General features: G+C 41.0%; 1 protein-coding gene across 1 annotated transcript in view; it reads right to left on the bottom strand.

Annotated features, from left to right (window-relative positions):
- LOC142213579 (serine/threonine-protein kinase Nek11-like) overlaps positions 1–21,684 on the bottom strand; it is a 258,023-nt gene that overhangs the window by 140,862 nt on the left and 95,477 nt on the right. The window contains exons 2-5 of the mRNA XM_075281957.1: positions 20,395–20,560; positions 19,448–19,566; positions 14,574–14,638; positions 3,764–3,887 (exon numbers count right to left, since the gene is read on the bottom strand). Of these exons, the coding sequence (XP_075138058.1) occupies positions 3,764–3,887; positions 14,574–14,638; positions 19,448–19,566; positions 20,395–20,560 (474 nt within the window). The remainder of the gene's footprint in view (positions 1–3,763; positions 3,888–14,573; positions 14,639–19,447; positions 19,567–20,394; positions 20,561–21,684) is intronic.

The raw sequence follows: 21,684 nt of genomic DNA on the forward strand, positions 1-21,684 counted from the left end.
CTCTTATTTTAGATTACTACATAGTCTACCCAAGTATTTAGTTAGAGGACATTCACACTTGCCTCTGCTGGGTTTCCATCTTCAGACATGCAGGACTTTGTGTCTGGCTGAAAAAAACGGTTTCCCCACGGAGAGGCCACAGGCGGACACCGCCCATGGGTTTTAAAGTTGACCACTGGAAAGCCATCCTGTAATGGAATTGCTAAGACAGCAATTCCCAGAACGGTTAAACCCTGGGAGGGGCACAAGAGACAGTGAGCCCTAAGCTGAAGCCCCCCGCTTTCCCTTCCTATTGCCAGGCCCTATCCTAGGTAATAGGCGACAACCACGAGGACAGTCCCTCCCTGAATACGTGAAACACAAAACGCAGACAAGACGAACAACAACAAAGGGAGGTCAGCTAGCCAGGGTTCGGTAACAGGAGAGCGATGCAGTGCCAAATCGGAGTAAAGAGAATAGTCAATGAGAAAAGCCAAAGGTCAGGTATAATAGTATAAGCAACAGGTACAGTAAGAGCAGGTATGCGCACGGCAATAACAAGCACTGGTGTGAATGGGAACCAAGGCTAAATAGGGAGGAAGAACCCGCCCATGGAGTTCACAGAAAGGCAGCTGTCAATCAAAGGGCAAGGCCGGATTAACCACTTAATGGACAGAGGCAACCTTGGCAGAAGACGGGTATGGTGCAAATCCAATTAAGGACTAGAGCCGTGTTCACACAGTGCAACTAAAAACTTTAAGCAGATTCTCAAACTGCACACGCCTCCTGCGCCGCAGCACGTGAGCAGAGGGTGGCGCAGAGGCCTGAACAGGCAGAGATGTTACACATCCCCTCTCCAGTTTCTCAGGACTGAGGACGGAAACCCGGCGGAGAGGCACAGGGCGGACACCGAGCCTGTAGAATTGTGAATGCAGCTCTGGGGTATAATACAGGCTAATTTTAGGATCAGAATAAGATAAGTTATCTTACATATTTATACATGTACTCAACTTTTATGTAGATTAACGTTATATCTAAATAGCAAAACAGATTTCAGTAGAGTTTGAAGGATTTTAAAGTGTACAAGTTGCTAAAGGTTACTTTTCAGGATGAACTGTAATCAGCGCCACACCTCTAATAAGGTGAGGTGAAGCGCCTGCCACGGGTGGTGCTCCGGAGGGAGGTGGCAGCCCGGGCAATTTTTTTTTTTTTTACTTTTTTTTCCACTAAAAGAACGCAGGAGAGCTGCCACTCTCCTTGTGCTGGTTCAGACGTCTACATATCAGCGTAGGCGGCATCATTACGCTTCCCCTCGTACTGTAGGCCACGGAGGGCGGTAGTGAATAGGTCCGGGCCCAAGCCATGATCCCATTTTCGCTATTATTATACTCAGGGGTCTTTTCAGACCCCCGATTATAATAATCAGAGCCCATGGGGAGGTGAGAGAACATAATAAACAATGTTACTTACCTCTCCTGGATGTTACTCCTAGCAGGCTTTGGGCCTATATGGTAATGTCCAGACATCACATGGTCTGGAATATTACCATATAGGTCCGAAGCCTGTGCTAGTAGTAATAGCCTGTTACTGCTAGCACAGGCTTTGGGCCTGTAGGGCAACAGGCTGTTACTGCTACCACAGGCTTTGGGCCTGTATGGTACTGCTAGCACAGGCTTTGGGCTTATATGGTAATATCACAGACCACGTGACGTCTTACACATTACCATACAGGACCAAAGCCTGCTAGGATTAACATCGGATCCCGGAGAGGTGAGTGTTTATTATAGGCTGCAGGTGCCGCTGTGGGATATATAAATATATATATATATATATATATATATATATATATATATATATATGGGTTGGGTGCATGGAGAAGTGAGGAGTCAAAGATGTCTGTGTTTCAAACTTCACAGAGTTAAATCAAGTCACAGCTGGAAGAAGTGGTCATGGCGATCCAAAGGGAAGTGACGGGAAATGTGGGAGGATGTCTCCTGTGAGTATTACTGCACAAAATATTACTGCATTGTATTTATTGTAATGTTACCGCTAGCCCCACCCCCAACCCCCCCCCCACTGTCTAAGGCGGACGATCAAAAGATGAACAACACCCCCCGCCTCAGGCAGCAGAGAGGCTAGGTTCACCACTGACTATAATGTGTGTAGGTATGAGGAGTAACACCATATCTGCCATATATGAAAGGGTTTACCAGTATGCCAGTCTGCATGTTAAATCTGGAAATGACATTCCTCTCTGAACTGCAGGGGTGGAGACTAGCTGCTATACGCGGCATACAATGAGTAGAGGAGGAATCTGCTCTGTCTCTCATTCAGAAACATCTCCGGAATCATACAAGAAATACTTGGATACAAAGAAGTAATGACAAGCAGTAATGTGTCTCCAGTGCTTTGGCTGTGATAAAACTTTTTTTCAATTTAGCTTCAATGTTAGTCTAAGGATCAGTGCACACAGAGCTTTTTGGCGCTAATTTTGACGCTGAATCCGCCTCAAAATCAACCTCCAAAAAAAGCCTCCACAGAGTTCTATAGGGAGGCTTTTTTTGGAGGCTGATTTAGAGGTGGATTCAGTGTCAAAATCAGTGCCAAAAAACTCAGTGTACAGTGTCCCTAAATCTGTGTTTTTTCCTGCTTTATCTCACTTCTCCCTCTAGCGCCTCCCCTCTCCATAGACTTCTATAGAGGTGAGTCATGTGACCTGCATTCAGTGTTTTTAACAGTGATAGTTATTTTAACAAATGAAGGGGAGCAGGAAAGTACTCTAACAAATAATAAAGGGGAATTTTTCTCCAATAAGAGATGTAGCAAAGATTCACGTTGCACCACAGACTGTTCAGGAGTTGGCAGATGCTTTCGTCCAGGTCTGGGAGGAGATCCCTCAGGAGACCATCCGCAACCTCATCAGGAGCATGCCCAGGTGTTGTAGGGAGGTCATACAGGCACGTGGAGGCCACACACACTACTGAGCCTCATTTTGACATGTTTTAAGGTCATTACATCAAAATTGGATCAGCCTGTAGTGTGTTTTTCCACTTTAATTTTGGGGGTGACTCCAAATCCAGGCCTCCATTGATTAATACATTTGATTTCCATTGATGATTTTTGTGTGATTTTGTTGTCATCACATTCAACTTTGCACAGAACAAAGTATTCAATGAGAATATTTCATTCATTCAGATCTAGGATGTGTTATTTGAGTGTTCCTGTTATTTTTTTGAGCAGTGTCTATATAAAAAGAGACAAACAAGATGACACATGCATAAACACTATACTCACTAATAGGTAGGAAAACAACGCAGGAGGACCGCGCTCCTGGAACCAATAATTCCTCTTGGATTGTCCACAAAACTCCCTCAGTTTTTGGAGATGTATACGATGACTCTGGTTAGTGTTAAAAGTCATGGGAGAATTCCCAACCAATGGGTTAGAAAGTACCAAGGCCATATGTAACCAGCAGGGTAGACAGAACTACTGTGAATTCCAGAAACAAGACCCGGAGTCGCGGTGCTCAAAGAGACACTGTCTGCACCATTACGTAGAATAGATAACAGCTTTATTCAGTAAGTAAAGATAACTTGTTTTGGGCTGTAGATTGCTGTATATAGCATACCCCTTCATCAGATCTGTGGCTCACTGCTTGTTTACACGTGATATATACATGATCAATATAATTCAGCAATAATGTATACCAAGAGAGTCTCCTTTCTTCACACAAACATAAAACAAAGAGATCAATACAATGTAAAACATTCAGCTTTCTACTCACCAGATATCAGACTTCGCATTATATCCTTTGTTTGAGAACACCTCTGGGCTCATGTAGGAAGCAGTTCCTGTTATAGTAGTTGCCATATCAGATGGTGCAAGGATACGTGACACACCAAAGTCACCTAATGCAAAAACCAGGATAATTCATCAAGATCCACAACATAGTAAAATTAATTTCCTGTCTTAGAATTCTGATGTCCGCCTAATAGTTGCACTTTAGCATCAAATACAGCAATCGCAGAATGTCATTAAATCCACTGTTATTTTCTATCTTTTAGCATAATTGGAATTATGACCATCATTTTAATGTAAATGTTTTTCTCAGGGGCCCCAATATAAGAATATTTAGCTAAAAGTGACTTTGCACATGAAAAAAATTAATAATTAATATAAGTGTCCAGGTTCATATCCTGCTAAAAGTCCTATACAGTACAAGATGGAGACCCAATCGATCACCTATACAGCTGAAATAGTGTATCCCTTAAAACTACTGATGAAATAGCAAAACACTGTAAGCAGGGCTGCTTTAACCATAGGGCCAATGGTGCACTTGCACCGGGCGCTATAATAGTGGAGGCTCCATAAGACAGCTGGACAGTTCTGCATACGCTGTTCTGCCGTTCCGGGCTGCCCCCGTTGCATACAATGATGAAGCAGGGAGCTGTCATGTGATGACGTCACTAATATCATGCCTACAGGTGCTGAAGATTCCGGACTCAAGAAAGTAAGGAAGCCAGGAGAGGTGAGTATTAGTGGGGTTTTTTTATTTATTTTTTTATTATATTTATTTTTGTGTGGTAGGAGAGGGATAGTAACCTGTGGGGACAATGCAGGGGGACTTTAACTCTTTACCTGCTGTCTAGCCATGGTGGCACTTTAGTTGCAGCGGACATATGTAATATGTCCTTTCTATTAACGCCCATTTCTCAGGATCAGTTAGGGCTAAGAAGATCATCATGATAGCCCATACAAATTCAGAGCAATTAACTGGTGAAAACAATGTTCGGCATTGAGATCCCAATGCACATCTCAATTCCCAACATTGTTTTTAATAGCAAATTGCTCCAAATCTGTAAGGACTAACATGAATATCATCTTTAAAATGAATCCAAGGCCATCTTCATAGGCCTAATAGATTCTGAGATATGAGACTCTAAAGTGTCCTCCCACCTCCAACCTCAGGCAGCATCTTAGAGCTATGTGAAGTAGGAAGGAGGAGGAAGCAGACTTAAGAGCTACAGACAACAGAGACAATGGTAAATCATGATTGCCTGTGCATAACCTGTAAGTGGTTCCAGGGGGGTAGTGAGGACCTCTGTTCATGTTATCCCCTCTCCCATCATTCACATAGAGGGATAATGTAATACCCCTCTGAGCCTAATCACAGGGGTATTCTTCTGTAATATCCCTCTGAACATAAATAGGAAATTCACTGGTGCTGTGAACCAGACGTTTACAATCGTGGAGGTTTTAACGCCAAAAGAGTTGAATCAAATACTTGTACAACACATACACAAAGTCATCAGTAAAGTTTACATTTACTCCTGTCCCTGTCCTGTTCATACCTGATCTTTACAGAGTAAAATATGCCAACCGCCTCACTAGCGATATCCAGTACACAATAAAATAATAGCAATAAAAACACCTGTGACAGGCGGAAAAGTTCCATCAGTCAGATGGAACTATCATTGGAAAAAGTCATTTTTAACTAATCACATCCTTGCATAGCCTTTGGAAAGGCTATTCCACACCTACCTTTTGTATGTAAATTGCCTCAGTAGATTTTGAATAAGTCTGTTTTTATTCATATGCTAATTAGCTTCTCCGTGCACCCCAGAAGTCTCTTCATGCACTGTCTTCTATATAAACAGTACAGGCTGCTGCTGACTCCCTGCTCTCATACACAGCACACAGCATAGAGAGGAGTGCTGGCTGCCAACTTCCTGTGCACGGGGAGGAGCTAATTAGCATATGACTAAAAATGGACTTATTCAAACACTACTGAGGCGATTTACATACAAAAGGTATGACTTTTGCCAATGATAGAGCCCCTTTAAAATAATTAATACTTATACTCACCTCTCCTGGGCTAAGAGTGTGATTATGCCCAAGTGGTCACATGGGGCGCAGCAGTGTAACAACATCAAGGCACCCCACTTGACCGCTGAAGCACCAATCACAAGTCTCAGCAGTGACATCTGAAGAGGGCCAAAGGCACTAAAGATAGCAAAACAAAGTGAGGATGCCCAAGAAAGGAGAGGCAAGGTTATTATAAGTTTTTGTTATATTAATCACCTTCCTTGGGCCTCCAATTATCATACTCTGGGGTCTGAGGAGACCCCAGAGTATAATAATAGCACTGAGGTTGAGGGGGCTATTGGGAGCATATAATACTTGGTGGGGACCACTGTGGAGCATGTAATACTGGGTGGGGGCCACTGTGGGGAGCATATAAACTGTGTGGAGCCCACTGTGGGGTGCATATAATACTGTGTGGGGCCACTGTGGGTAGCATTATATACTGTGTGGGGGCCACTGTCAAGCATTAAATACTATGTGGGTGCCACTGTGGAGCATATTATACTGTGTGGGTTCATGTAACCATCACTAGCAAGAATTTGCTGGGTAGGGGCCCCCGGACAGAAAATTGCACCGTGACCCACAAGACTAGCTATGACACTGCATTGGGCCCACCAAGGTATTAAAAAAGACCTGATTGTAAGGTGAAATTCTGTCTTGTGAATGTGCAGTGATTCTAGACTGCAAGTAAAGTAACACATAAATACACTAAATTAGATCTTGACACTACATCATGTACTCAGAATGTTTACATTCTGCTTTCTAGAAACGCTTGCCATGTGTACTTGGTGTATTACAGTTCAGCTACATTCACTTTAAGATAATTAAACTGCAATACAAGATGCAGCAAATGGAAAGAGAAGCATTGCTTCTGAAAGAAAGCAGACAGACTTTTGTAATCTTATAAAACCCTATTAAAATTTCTTTGGAAATGCTTGCATCAAGATTAGATTTATTTACTTTACGTTATTAGGGGCACCCTGATAACTAAGTATGAGTAGATCAAAGGGCTCTACAGTTGGGTTGCACAGGCATAATGACATTAGCACACCCCATGTGAAGGCTGAGGCCCAATCAAAAGCCCCAGCAGTGACCTCTGGGGCTTGTTGCCTCATCCGAGACAACAGAGTATAATAATAGCATTGAAGTGGACCAGATGGCAAAATAAATTTTGTAGGTTTCACATGAACTGGGATGGGGGGGGGGGGGCTCTTGGGAGCATTTTATACTGTTTTTCTTTTAAGACAAAAGATGTTAATACTGAGGTTTTATTAACCTTTATTAAAAGGTTCAGCATCACTGCCCTATGTAAACAATTACTGCTCTTCTTCATCTATGACTATGTACATCATCTGCTCAGGTTGGTATTCTGTGTTCTTTACATGGATCTACTTGGATTACTTTCCTCATCTATGGGTACAGGTGGGCACTTCAGGGTATTCCCTCCTGGCTTGCTGATTATTTACAGCTTCCTTGGTTCACCTGCTGGATATTATAATCAGTTTAGGTTCCCTTTTTTCCGGTACAGGAAATTACAGTTAATGAATTTCTGTCAAATAAATAATTGCAATATATTCTTGTGCTATTTACATGAGATCACCTTAATCAACTGATTGCATTACAATGACAATTGGACATTTTTATGCCTAAATAAATTGACATAACATGAGTTTTCTAGAAGGACATCCTTGGCTGCCAACAAATATGAGTGCCATTGTTGGTCCATCAATGCAGTCACTCACCTTTTCTAGGCTCCTGACAGCCAAATCTGTGCAGGGTCCATCTCTGCATAGTTAATATCTGCATATTATTATTACTGTTTATTTATATAGCACCATTCATTCCATGGTGCTTTACATTTGGGGGTTTACATACAGTACACAAAATATACAAACAAATATAATACTGACAATGACCGAGTGGTAGAGTGGGATAGAGGACCCTGCCCGCAAAGGCTTACAGTCTATGAGGTTAATAAACAAGGAAGTAGGGAATGGGTCTAACAGTCTTGAAAAGGGGAAAACAAAACCTTGCACCAAAATGCAACACAACACCTCTCCTGCTGAATTTCTATCTTTTCCAGTTTCTCTGAATGCCACCTAATATGGGGTGATCTTGCAGTGGTATTCCTGGTGGCATTGCATTGCAAAGGTTAAACTGATATGATAGGTCTGGTTAAATCTCATTTGCTATGCTGCTACTATACTTTGTAGAGTCTGCAGAGGTTAACCCACTGTGCTACAGCCTTATGGTGCAACAATTTAGGTTTTTACAATGAGATCTGTCTCTTCTATACTCCTGACTGAGGTCCAGTATGGAGAATATCAAACCTGTGATTACAGTAAGAGCTTCTTTACATTATCTGTTTCAGATTTGGAGAATGTTCCAGCTGTGGCCCTACTGCTGGAGATTATAGGGTAATAGCTGGAATGTTTCATCAGTGTTTATTAACATGACAGCTCGCTATGTAATTGATTTTCATTATACAATTATTAGGAGCATTATTAAATTCCAAGTAAAGTCACAACACATCTTAAAGAAGACCTGTCTCCACTCATGACATGTTTCATCTTTCTTCATAACTCTGTGTTATAATATTCCTTGGAAATGTATATATCACTTGCTAACTGGGTGTTACTATTCTCATAGTCAAAGGGGTGTGTCCATACATAGGCTGTCATTTTCTGCACTGATTGGACAATGTGAGAGTGTGTTGGGACACAACAAATGGTAACACCCAGCTGTCAATTTACTCAAAAATTTCTAGGAATGATAACAATGGAACAACACAGTTAGGCCGGGTTCACACGATGTATTATGGCACATAATGTGGCACGTAGACGGCGCGGGAGCTTTTGCGGGCTGTATACGCTCCCATTGTTTTCAATGGGAGCCGGTACCATATACGCGGCGCTATTTTGCGGCCGCCGCAAAATCACGGCCGCAAAATAGCGCCGCGTATACAGTACCGGCTCCCATTGAAAACAATGGCAGCGTATACGCCCGCAAAAAATCCCGCGCCGTCTACGTGCCACATTACGTGCCATAATACATTGTGTGAACCCAGCCTTCTAAGACAAAATACTCTAGAATTGTTACATTGGGACAAACATATTTCTATAACACCAAGTCGGGATTGATGACTGGTCCTCTTTAATAACAATATTACACAGTTTTGGGGTTACTAGATGTCTATTATCTATAAAGTGTGATATAATATAAGGGTGCATTCACACTACGTTTCCTGAAGCTTATTCTGAACGTAAAACACGTTCAGAATAAGTGGCGTATAAAGCAGCTCCATTCATTTCTATGGGAGCCGGCATGCGAGCGCTCCCCATAGAAATGAATGGGCTGCTTCTTTCACTGCGAGCAGTCCCATTGAAGTGAATGGGAAGTGCCGGCGTGTACGGCTCGGCATGAGCAGAGCTTGCCGTATACGCTGGCACTTCCCATTCACTTCAATGGGACTGCTCAAAGTGAAAGAAGCAGCCCATTCATTTCTATGGGGAGCGCTCGCATGCCGGCTCCCATAGAAATGAATGGAGCTGCTTTATACGCCGCTTATTCTGAACGTGTTTTATGTTCAGAATAAGCTTCAGGAAACGTAGTGTGAACTCACCCTTACAGTGTTTTAATGAATGAGAATGTAAATAAACAAACATATACCATATATATATGTACAATCTCTGGTGTAGTTAAATGGAAAATCACAAAAAACCACCAGGTACACAAGTTTAAGCAAAAATAGAAAAAAGTTTTATTACATAAAATCCACATATAACAATACAACATATAACATACAAAATATACCAAATACAGGAAAATGGAGGAGGCAACTGAGTTACCCAATAAATAGGAGTGAGAATGGGAAAGATGGAAAGTATGCACATGAAAGATGAATTGATATAATTAGCAAAGTCATAGGCCCAGAAGTATATGTAGAGCAGTGGATATCTAACAAATGTAGCACAGCAAAACTAGGTGTATTGCTATAATAGCGAAAATGACATGCCACAGTTGAAAATCTCCTACAGAGATATGATAAACATATAGGCCCATGAGTGGTGCAAAAGATACATGATTACAATAGTATTAGCATACAGACCGTATAGGCCAAAAGGCCAAATGTCCCAATCCACTCCGCACCCGACGCGCGTTTCGCCCGTTAGGGCTTTGTCAAGGGATACTAAAGCCAGGTATCATGGGATATATATAGTTTGTAGAATAACATACAGCTGTGTTCTATATAGTTGTATGGTCCGTATACATAGACACATACCTCATTAGCAACATCCACAGGAAACGGCCGTACTACTGACGATTGCGCATGCGCAAGTCGGCAGTGTAATCCACAAGAGGAAAAAATGCTATGTAACAGACTTAGCCAAGATGGCCGCTACATGCGCGCATGCGCACAACTTAAATACCAATGCGTCATCAACTCGAGTCTATTGGTTAATGCGCAAGTGTGAAACTAGATATAAGAAACGCAGTGGAATATCGCTACTCAATTCGCATATAAATAAGATCTTAATACATATGCTTGATAGTGTCAAGATACAAATGGGTAAGATATATATAACATATAACCTGAATGTCAGTGGACATTGTACTCCGCAAGAGGAAAGAATATATCATAAATAAAATTTCAGTGGGAGTAATTTACGCCGCAATTTGCCCTTGCAAACTTGTTTATATCGGTATGACTTCACGTGAGTTCCGACGACGAGTAAGGGAACACGTATTGGGAATATCTAATGCTAGGGATTTGGAGAACACCGATACCCTTACCACAATCCCTAAACATTTTAAATTATTTCACAATTCTGACCCTGCACTTTTTCGGTTCAGGGCAATTGACCAAGTCACTCCAGGCCCACGGATGGGAAATTGGAAAAGGCTCCTAGCACAGAAAGAGAGCCGGTGGATCTATACCCTAAAAACTATTCACCCCAAAGGCCTTAATGAAAATATCAGTTTCTCCCCATTTTTGTAAGTATTGCCATGCTGTGTCTATACTCTCTTATCGGTTGTCTTTTTGGTAGTGTTATTTTAATTAATATATTTCTTTATATTTTATCATGTCGGTTATTATGTGTTGTCGTTATTAGTTCACTGTCTTCAGTTTTTGTTATTTTTTAGGTTCGTGTTCTTCTTGTTGGTCCATTATATGTGGGACAAGCCATCTCCCTGTCTGCAGAGGAATTCTTCATTTATTTTTATTTATTTTTTATTTTTCATATAAATGATGTATATGGTTTTACATTTTTTTGTTTGTCACTTTATTTTGTCACTCGCACTGCGCACTTTTTCTTCACTCTCACTCAATTTTATTTTTCACTTTTGGCACTTGTGTGCCCTTATCATCGCATTTTATCTTTCTAAAAGTGCTTACTTAGTTGTATATATTATACAAAGTATTTCACTTATAATATATATTTTTCACTTTTAATATATTCTTCTTGACACTTAGGTTGTACATACCTTACTTATTCGTGATTTGACACTATTAGGCAGACGTACTAATATTCCATATATATATGAACGGAATAGCGATATCTTAGTGTGCCATCTGTATTAAAATTCACGCATGCGCATTTACAACTTGTACTGGGTTGATCGCATACTGTTATTCAATTTATGTGCATGCGCGTACTTAATGGCTATTCTGATTCAATTAAATTAAATTTTATTTATGATATATTCTTTCCTCTTGCGGAGTACAATGTCCACTGACATTCAGGTTATATGTTATATATATCTTACCCATTTGTATCTTGACACTATCAAGCATATGTATTAAGATCTTATTTATATGCAAATTGAGTAGCGATATTCCACTGCGTTTCTTATATCTAGTTTCACACTTGCGCATTAACCAATAGACTCGAGTTGATGACGCATTGGTATTTAAGTTGTGCACATGCGCGCATGTAGCGGCCATCTTGGCTAAGTCTGTTACATAGCATTTTTTCCTCTTGTGGATTACACTGCCGACTTGCGCATGCGCAATCGTCAGTAGTACGGCCGTTTCCTGTGGATGTTGCTAATGAGGTATGTGTCTATGTATACGGACCATACAACTATATAGAACACAGCTGTATGTTATTCTACAAACTATATATATCCCATGATACCTGGCTTTAGTATCCCTTGACAAAGCCCTAACGGGCGAAACGCGCGTCGGGTGCGGAGTGGATTGGGACATTTGGCCTTTTGGCCTATACGGTCTGTATGCTAATACTATTGTAATCATGTATCTTTTGCACCACTCATGGGCCTATATGTTTATCATATCTCTGTAGGAGATTTTCAACTGTGGCATGTCATTTTCGCTATTATAGCAATACACCTAGTTTTGCTGTGCTACATTTGTTAGATATCCACTGCTCTACATATACTTCTGGGCCTATGACTTTGCTAATTATATCAATTCATCTTTCATGTGCATACTTTCCATCTTTCCCATTCTCACTCCTATTTATTGGGTAACTCAGTTGCCTCCTCCATTTTCCTGTATTTGGTATATTTTGTATGTTATATGTTGTATTGTTATATGTGGATTTTATGTAATAAAACCTTTTTCTATTTTTGCTTAAACTTGTGTACCTGGTGTTTTTTTGTGATTTTGAATGAGAATGTAGTAAAATAGAACAGTAATCTTTATGATACATCTAAACACTTGCTCCTCAAAAAACAGAATTAGTTTCTCAAGTTTTTTTTTGTTTGGTTAAGCTGTTATAATCTGAAACTTCAAATATAGCTTTTTATATGTTCAACAATGGGAGAGCCAGAACCTGATGTCATAACTGGGGTGAACATGAGATAACTCATTTAGCAGGATTTAGCAGGGTTAATCAGTATGGCCTAGAGGAAGGTGCTAAAATGTGCATCAATTGAACAGGGACACCAATATGTATACATCATTGCAATAACATCTACAGATCAAGTGGCTAAGTAGACAACATGACGTTGTACAGTGGCTGCCAGACTAGTCCTGACTACTTCTATAAAATGACAAATTACTTTGCTTTCATATTACCACTAGGTATGGCCCATTGCTCATATAGTTATTGACACACAGTATAAGGTACAGTCAGTCAGTTGAGGTAAACAAGTGAGAGTGTCCTTCAGATTCCATTCACATTGCACAGATCTGAATGAGTTTGTATGGTTGCCTAGCAACAGGCGGAGGTGACCACCCAGTATACAGTATGCACGTCTGTGTAGATCAAGTCTAGCACACACTGTTTAAAAGCAGTCGAATTTCAAGAAAATGTCTGTGATAGAGTTTTGGGTTAAAAGAGGAGAACTGTAAAAAGGAACATGTAGGAATCCTGTGAACCTGCTATGGAGCCTTTCATGAGATGTTGCTTCTCATATGCTAATCCCTCTCTATAGGTCCCACAATGGAAGTAAACAAGACTTTGGTAAATTAACCCAAGGAACATGGAAAGAAGATAAGGAGAAAACAAGCAAGCACTAAACATCCCCTCCCATGTGGCACTATGAGGCCCACATACTATAAGGCCTTCTCATCTCTATATTTGATTATATTATTACCCCTTACCCATTTCTGTCTGCTGAATCAGTGTTAAAGGGATTCTACGATTAAAAAACTTTTTTTTCTTGTTGACACGTCAGAATAGCCTTAAGAAAGGCTATTCTTCTTCTACTTTTAGATGTCTTCTGTGCACCACCGTTCGGTTAAAATCCCATTTTTTGCCAATATGCAATGAGCTCTCTCACAGCACTGGGGGCGTCCTCCAGCGCTCAAACAGCACTGGGGACGTCCCCAGTGCTGCGAGAGAACTCTACAGCGCTGCCTACATCTTCTTCAGGAACGTGGTCTTCACGTGCCTTCTTCCAGGGGTTTGCTTCAAACTGCTAGGCCTCGGGCCTAGGGCAAAGCAGACTGCGCATGCCCGCCGGCCACAAGAAGATGGCCACTTACAATACTGTCTTTCTTAAGGCTATTTTGTCATGTCAACGAGAAAAAAAGGTTTTTAATGGTAGAATCCCTTTAAATTCTGCAATTTCTAATGAAATATTAGGATATTTGACCACTAGTATCAATTTAGTCCATAAAGTCCACTAGGTTTAGGCAGTAGGCTTATTATTACTATTAGAGATGAGCAAGTAGTGAAATATTCGAAAATTCGAAATTCGATTCAAGTATACCGAAATATTCGACTATTCATTCGAATATTGAATCCCATTATAGTCTATGGGAAAAAACATGCTCGTTCCAGGGAAACCAAAATTCGACCAATTGGAGTCACCAAGTCCACAATGACACCCCAGGAAATAATGCCAACACCTCTGGAATGCAACTGGGGCAGCAGGGGAAGCGTGCCTGGGGGCATCTAACACGCCCAAGTCCCAGTATTATTATTATTATTGCTGCTGCTGCTACTACTGATTTAGCCAGCCAATGACTGTATACGTTTTTTTTCAATGCCTACATTGTTCTACTTCCTGTCCCACCTCCCCTGCATAGTTGTTGGTGTAAAAAAAGCACCAAGGAAGGTGGGAGAGGAATCAAATTTTTACTGCGTTTACCGCGTGGTATTCGACTGAGTACGATTATTTTGAATACCGTATTATTCAATCAAATACCTACTCGATCAAATACTACTCGCTCATCTCTAATTACTATATTTATTAAGTTGGAACATCAGGAGAAAACACATTCAGTTTATAAGACATCAGGAAACAAACATTACCAATTTTTAGAATCCCATCCTTCAAGAAGATGTTTTTCGTCTTCAGATCTCTGTGCATAACTAACCTGAGACAGAGAAATTAAAAATCACACACAAGAATCTATTCATAACTCTGATGACATTTGTTCTAAATATTGAGTATCATAGGTTTGGACTAAAGATATAACAAGTAACCATGAGGCCTAATAACCATGACCAGTTTAAAGGGGTTGTCCTATCTCTAGGATCCTATCTATACTGCTAGCTTATGTAGATTTAAGACTTTTCCTAAATACATTGCTTAAGCAAAACTGCTTTGTTTGGCTTTTATCTTTATTCAATTTATTCTAATTTATTCACTTCATTGTTTACACTGCATTTCCATAACCACAGACTTGGGGATGGTCTTATCTCCCTGCCCATGACAAGTGATGTAGCTCCTTGCTCTCAGGGAGGGGAGGGGGAGCTGAGTGCTCAGGACTCGGGAGCTTGTATTTCTGAGCTGTATATCACCAGCTCTTCCAGTTATCAGTTGGCTGATTGAATTTTGCTGATAAGGGCTGAGACAGGGAGTCAATTAAACAGAGAGTGAGTATATTGCAAGCTGACTCGTGGTCCTGTAGCATGTAAGTTTGGGATTCTCATCACCTATCAAATCCAGCTCTGGTACATAAGCTTCATATTGTGCATCTTCCAGTGATACTGTGCTAATTTATTTACAACCATCCTTCAATACTGACTGCAAACATATACTGCTATGAAGAGAGATAGCAGAGTTGGCTTTGTCTGGGAGACAGCAAGTGTAACCCCACCCATCAATTTACCGAGAAAACCAGGCAGTGAACAGAGCATACAGCATGCATGGTGGTGAACAAACGAGTTGGGAATACCCCTTTAAGCAATAATTTCAGCACTTGAAAAGGGTACCATAATTTTGATCTGCTTTACACACAGAGATAGCGGAAGTAGTGTTTTTACAGTATAGATAATACCATGATGTAACAATACCAGAATAATGCACACAGTGATATTACAATAAAGTGATAAACACAGTGATGACATAATATCATAATAATGTACACAGTTTTGTCACAATAGAGACATAATATACAGTATACATTGATGTCACTGTACAAGGATAATGCACACAGTGACATCACAGTGGGAAGCACGGTGGCTCAGTGGTTAGCCCTTCAGCCTTGTAGCACTGGAGTCCTGGGTTCAAATCCTGCCAAGGACAAAATCTGCAAGAAGTTTGTATGTTCTCCCTGTGTTTGTGTGGGTTTCCCCCCACGCCAAAGATATACTGATAGGGACTGTAGATTGTGAGCCCTATATATGGAACAGTGACTGTCAATGTCTATAAAGCGCTGCAAAATATAATGATGCTATACGAGTAAGCATAATAAATGAAATAAACACAGATAATATAGTTAGTGATGTCATAGAACAGGGATAATGACCTCACAAAAAATCATTGTGCTACCCCTGGATATATCCGATTGTGGGAAAAAGAACTGAAGGTAACTCTCACGGCCTCGGAGACCGCCTTCATCCTCAAAAACTCGCAAGCCTTCTCGACTTGTGTCCGCTTACAAGAAATGCATTACAGTTTTCTTTCACGGTGGTACAAGACCCCAGAATGGCTCTTTGTGTATAACTTATCGCCTTCCACTGATTGCTGGAGATGCGGCAAGCCAAAAGGCTCCTTAGTACATATTTGGTGGCATTGCGAACTCATTCAGCCCTTTTGGAAGGAAGTCCAGAGAATTACTAGATTGATCACTTCAGAACAGATCACCCTTACACTGTCTTTGATCTGCTTGTCTGCTCCTCAGCTACGATTCACTCCATCGAAAAACAATTTGGCAACGCAACTACTGGAATCTGCCAAGACCCTTATCCTGCTGCATTGGCGCCAAACCTCAACCATCTCGATTTCAGAATGACTAAATAAAACAGACCAGATCTCACGATTTGAAGAACTGCGGATGGAGCAAATTTTCATATGATAAATATCTTAAAGTGTGGAGTCCCTGGATACGATATCGCAAATCTCATATCTCCTCCGACAACACACCCTGACCACATCCTCTCCTTCAACTGCTCAAACCTACAATACCTACAAGTGTCCTTAAGAATGAGACCTGCAACTCCTACCCTTTGCCATCCTTAACTTACCCACTTCCCTCCCTTATCTTCCATTTACCTGTTAGTTTTTCTTTCCCACACCCTAGCCCCTATTCCTTTTCTTACTTTACTTCAGATGTAACTGGTGTTTTTCATCTTTTATACTATGACTGTACCTTGTACATTTTCAAATGTATTATGGCTACTATCACCCTATTATCCATGTCAGTACTTTGACTTGTTTTCTAAGAATCTTTGCGACTTTTCTATATTTACGCCATAAACGAGAGATCTGCGATCTCTACATTGCTGTGTAGGTGGTAGTGTCACCCCTGGTGCGGGACAAGGCACATAAAAAGTCACTGAAGGTGTAGCCAGTGGAGGATACCTCTGGTACAGTCTCTGGAGAGTGCAGTCACAGTAGGCTACCTTAGAGAGCCCTGCAAGAGCTGAAGAACAGACAATGCCATGACCACCTCTTGTGATTGTACTTCTTCAACTTGTATTGTTGTATGTTTATTTGTTTCTTCATTTGTCCTTCTACCTAGTAATGACACTAAAGGTCCTATTAAGCTTACTTGTTGTCTCAATCTGTGTCCATGCATTTTCTCATTTTAAATTCCAATGTAGTTGGCAGGATGGATGCAGATAAAAATCTGGTGTAAGGCAGAGTATCTCCCATTCCAAATGCAAATCGATTACCTTTACCAGAAGCTGTGGTATCAGATGCAGTATTGACCTCTGCAGTCTCAGTAGGGTCAGGTTATGCAGCATTGGGGTCAAACACAAATCCAGCATCCTCAGTACTGATAGGAATCACCTCCAGAAATACAATGGGACTGGCATAGAACTTGCTGTGCAACATAGTCCCATATCTGAAGGCTGAATTGGCACTCGGCATGTTAGAAGGAGAGCCTTGGTATATGTTTATGCTACAGCCTGTTACCTAGTGGAAACACAGTGGAACAGATCTTGGCAGTGAAAGAAGTTCTTCAGGATGAAAATGAGACCATAGTGCATTACTCCAATGGCCTTCAAGAGTATTTCAATATGCTAGCAGCAGAAAGCAGGAACCAGCACATCTGTGACCAGTAGTAGTAAGGTTGTGTTACTGTATCGGTTCATAATGGGACTGTGGGATCGTTCTCTGTATAGAACACTCTGGAGGTAACTAGAGGCCCACACCTAGAAGTTATTCCACCAAGTACTATAAGAAGTGGTGGGAAGAAAGGCCAAGACTAAGTCGGTGGCTCCTCTTCTGGAAGCTGCTATTGTGAAAAAGGCCCTTCCACAGGAGGGTACTACAATGACAAGGTTCACCTTTCTGGTAGAAACCCTTAAAGAATTATAGAGGTGGCAATGGCAATTGCAAGGCAGGAGACTAGCGGCCTAGGGAGGCCACTCAACACAACCCACACCTGCTGGGCATGCTGGTGAGAGGGTCATATTTAAAGGGGCTCTATCAGCAGCCCATAGAGAACTTTGCGAGCTGGAGCATGCGCAGTAGCGCGCCAGAGAGAGAGCTAATGCGCACGCGCATGTTTTCAATAATTTTCAATAGAAACCGCCGTGAATAAGAAGGAGGAGGGGGAGCTTGGAGGCAGCGGTGGGCGTGTAGAAGCTATGACACTAAGGGGTGCACGACATGCCCACCTTGCACGATCAAGCTCATTTACATATCGATTACCAAGGTAATTAATAAAAAGGGGGGGGGGGTCTTTTAACAAACTAATAGAAGGAACTGAATAGCCTTTTTAAAGGCTATTCAGGCATATCTTTAGCTCATAACCCATAAATCTGCAGATAGAGCCCCTTTAATGTTAGTTCACCCTTCTGAAAATGACCCTACAAGGTAACAGTTTAAGATAGGATAGCCTGCTAAAGAGAAGCGAATCGCAGGAAACGTCATTGAATGCCTTAATGTAGAAGCCATGGATCTGGTGGGAGAGAGTTCAGTGATACTAAAAGCAAAGGTTCACATAGTCTTACCAGTCAAAGTTGTGTGATACTGGATCAATTTCCTAAATCAATTAATGGCCAAGTCTAACATTTCTGACTTAGGGCTCATTCACATTTACGTCAGTAATCCGTTCGGGGAGTTCACATGGGGAGCCCCACGAACGGACTACCGAACACATTGGCAAGCAGTGTAAGCACACGGACTCCATAGACTATAATGGGGTCTGTGTACTTTCCGTACGGTCTCCGCACGAGTCATGCAGACAGGAAAGTAGATCGTGAACTACTTTTCTGTCCGCATGTTTCGTGCAGAGACCATACAGAAAGCACACGGACCTCATTATAGTCTATTGGGTTTGTGTGTTTTCAATGCACACTTGCATGTGGACTCCCCTGAACGGATTATCGACGCAGATGTGAACGAGGCCTAATTTGTTCTCTTGGTTCTCTTTATCTCTATTTAGGACTTGTGAAAATCTGATGTGGTCTTAGGTCAAATTTATCCAGAAATCTAGAACATTTTGAAGGGCTCACAAACTTTCAAGCACCGTTGTATCTATGTGAATAAAGTTTAATATAATGTGAGAAGGGTTTTGTTTGATTCATATGGGCATTGTATGACATCCTGGGCAATGTAGCATAGACTTGGTCAATAGCCAAATGCACAAATTGATCATTCAATGTAGTATCTGAACGCCATATTCTAGTAAATAACACACATACAGTAATAGTGATGCTTGATGTAGTGATAACCTCTAAAACTCCCTTTACAGTATACTTTACATACTTATTAAGAAGTACCGCACCTCTCATGTAGATAGTTTACTCCAAGAAGCAGCTGAATGAACCATTCCATGACATGCTCTTCTGTGAAGTTCTCACTTTTGTCTTTTTGTTGCTGGATATAACCATGAAGATCTCCACCCTGAGAAATCAAAACAAGATAGCCAGCTATTAATATTTTTAAGACAGCTACACCTATCTCTAAAAGTATACTCAGCAGCAACATATCTGCAAAAAACAGGCACGACAAACACCCCCACATTACCAGAGGCAAAACACTCAGTAGACTGGAAAATTCACAGGATGGTATTAAAATAAAAGTATATTAAGTGCATTTATTGCTCTTTCTTTCTGAATTGGAAAAGATATTTTAATAAATTATAGCTAGGATCCATGATAAATACAGATTTCTACAGAACAGTAAATGGGCTCTCTGGTTTGGACAGTTCCTGCTCATTGCAAAGATCCTTTGATAATAGGCTGACACAGGTGCAGATTTATGAAGACTGGTATTATCAACATCAGTCTTTATAATCTCGCTGCCGGAGGGTCTGATTCATTTATAACTAGGTGCAGGCCACCTTGTGAATGACACGTACCCCCAGCAGGCAGTGCACCTGGCGGTGAAATATATGCCACTTCTTCTTTGTTTCCACCAGAGATGAGAAGTTCTATTGGTGTCCAGCACACTAGCATTCGACTTTCCGTTTTTTGGGTCAGCTAGCCTTACTCACATTCCTTATAATAACAAACATACTCAACCATGCCAAATGTGCATGTTTATAATAACAATAATGATCATTATATTAATTATTTGGTCATATGATCAACTGATTTTATATAGTCCTTTAAATGAGGAAGTATGTATCCCATAAGGACAGGCCAAAGCTCCTCTAATGTTTACAGCTTGGTGCCAATGAGCTCAGTAATAAAATAATTAATAGTGCTATCTGTGAGTTGCTATCTGTACCTCACAGTATTCTAGAACAATGCAGAAATCTTTTCTCTCCAGGAAACTTCCAAAGAACTGAACAATGAATGGGTGTCTGAGGTTGCCAAGCAGTTTGGCCTCTCTAGCTGAAGGTAGTGTGGCGTCTTCTCTCACGGTATTGCAGGGAATTCTCTTGATAGCTTTCCTGTAATACAAGTATAACTGATGAGAAGAGAGAACATGAGACTGTATATTCTGCATAGAACAATTTTCATATTGTTTCATATCTCTACAGTAAGTGTCATTGAGCACATAATGAAAATCCAGTCATTGCCCTGGAGAATGTGGTTGAGTATAAGCCGATAGATGTCCAATGAGTAGTCTTTAGGATGCATGTAGCTGTAACAAACAGTTAAATAAGACATAACTAAGGCTGCCATAAAAAGAGAGTTATCTAATATTAGCCAATATAAGTAAAATGGCAATATAAGTAAAATGGCATGTACCATGCTGGGGCCACATTTTAGATTGTGCAATAGTTATCATTTATCCTCTGTGTTCTGTGAAGGAGGCTGGAGGGTAACAGGTGGTGTTGGGCAAAGTATGGGATTTGATAACCTATTCAAACTACCAATATGAGCCAGATTTACTATTGTGAATTCAACCTGAACTTAGCGTTAAATGCGCAATTTTATATATTTTGGAGCATCAAAATTTCCTGAATTGTTTGAAAAAGGGGTGCAGCTTCACCAAAAATAGAATGATTTTGCAAGGAAAAGCCCTCAGCTTAAACAAGACCTTTTACCATCTCAACCAATTTCACTTCTTAGCATCTGTATGTAGGCGCCGCTCTACTGACTCTGGCACAGTTGAAATTTTTTCTCTAGTCCCCACCGTTCCTAAACAATCAGAGCCTGTACTTTTGGTGACTGATATGCTAGTTAGGCTTTGTACTCTCAGGTGGGCTGTGTCAGGCAGGACCAGACAAAGGATGTAATTCTGAGCTCCAATCAGAGGCGGACAGAGACAGATTCACACCCCTTGTCTGCTCTTATCTCACACCGCCCACCTGACAGTACAGAGCCTAAATAGTATATCAGGCACCAAAACTAACTGAGTACTGGAGTCGGACTCACTCCAGTACTGTGACCCACCACAGGGGTCGCAGGAATTGTGGTTTTAACCGCAGGCTTTGTTATTTTGTAATCTGCATACTTGACTCTCCTGATGAGGGTGCAGCGAAACGCGTAGAGAGAGACAAAGTGACGATGGTCATATATTAGTTATAAACTGACAGGCAGTGGCAGCATCTACTGATCTAATGAATGT

Source organism: Leptodactylus fuscus, chromosome 7 (assembly GCF_031893055.1).
Source record: "Leptodactylus fuscus isolate aLepFus1 chromosome 7, aLepFus1.hap2, whole genome shotgun sequence".
Classification (NCBI taxonomy): Eukaryota; Metazoa; Chordata; class Amphibia; order Anura; family Leptodactylidae; genus Leptodactylus; species Leptodactylus fuscus.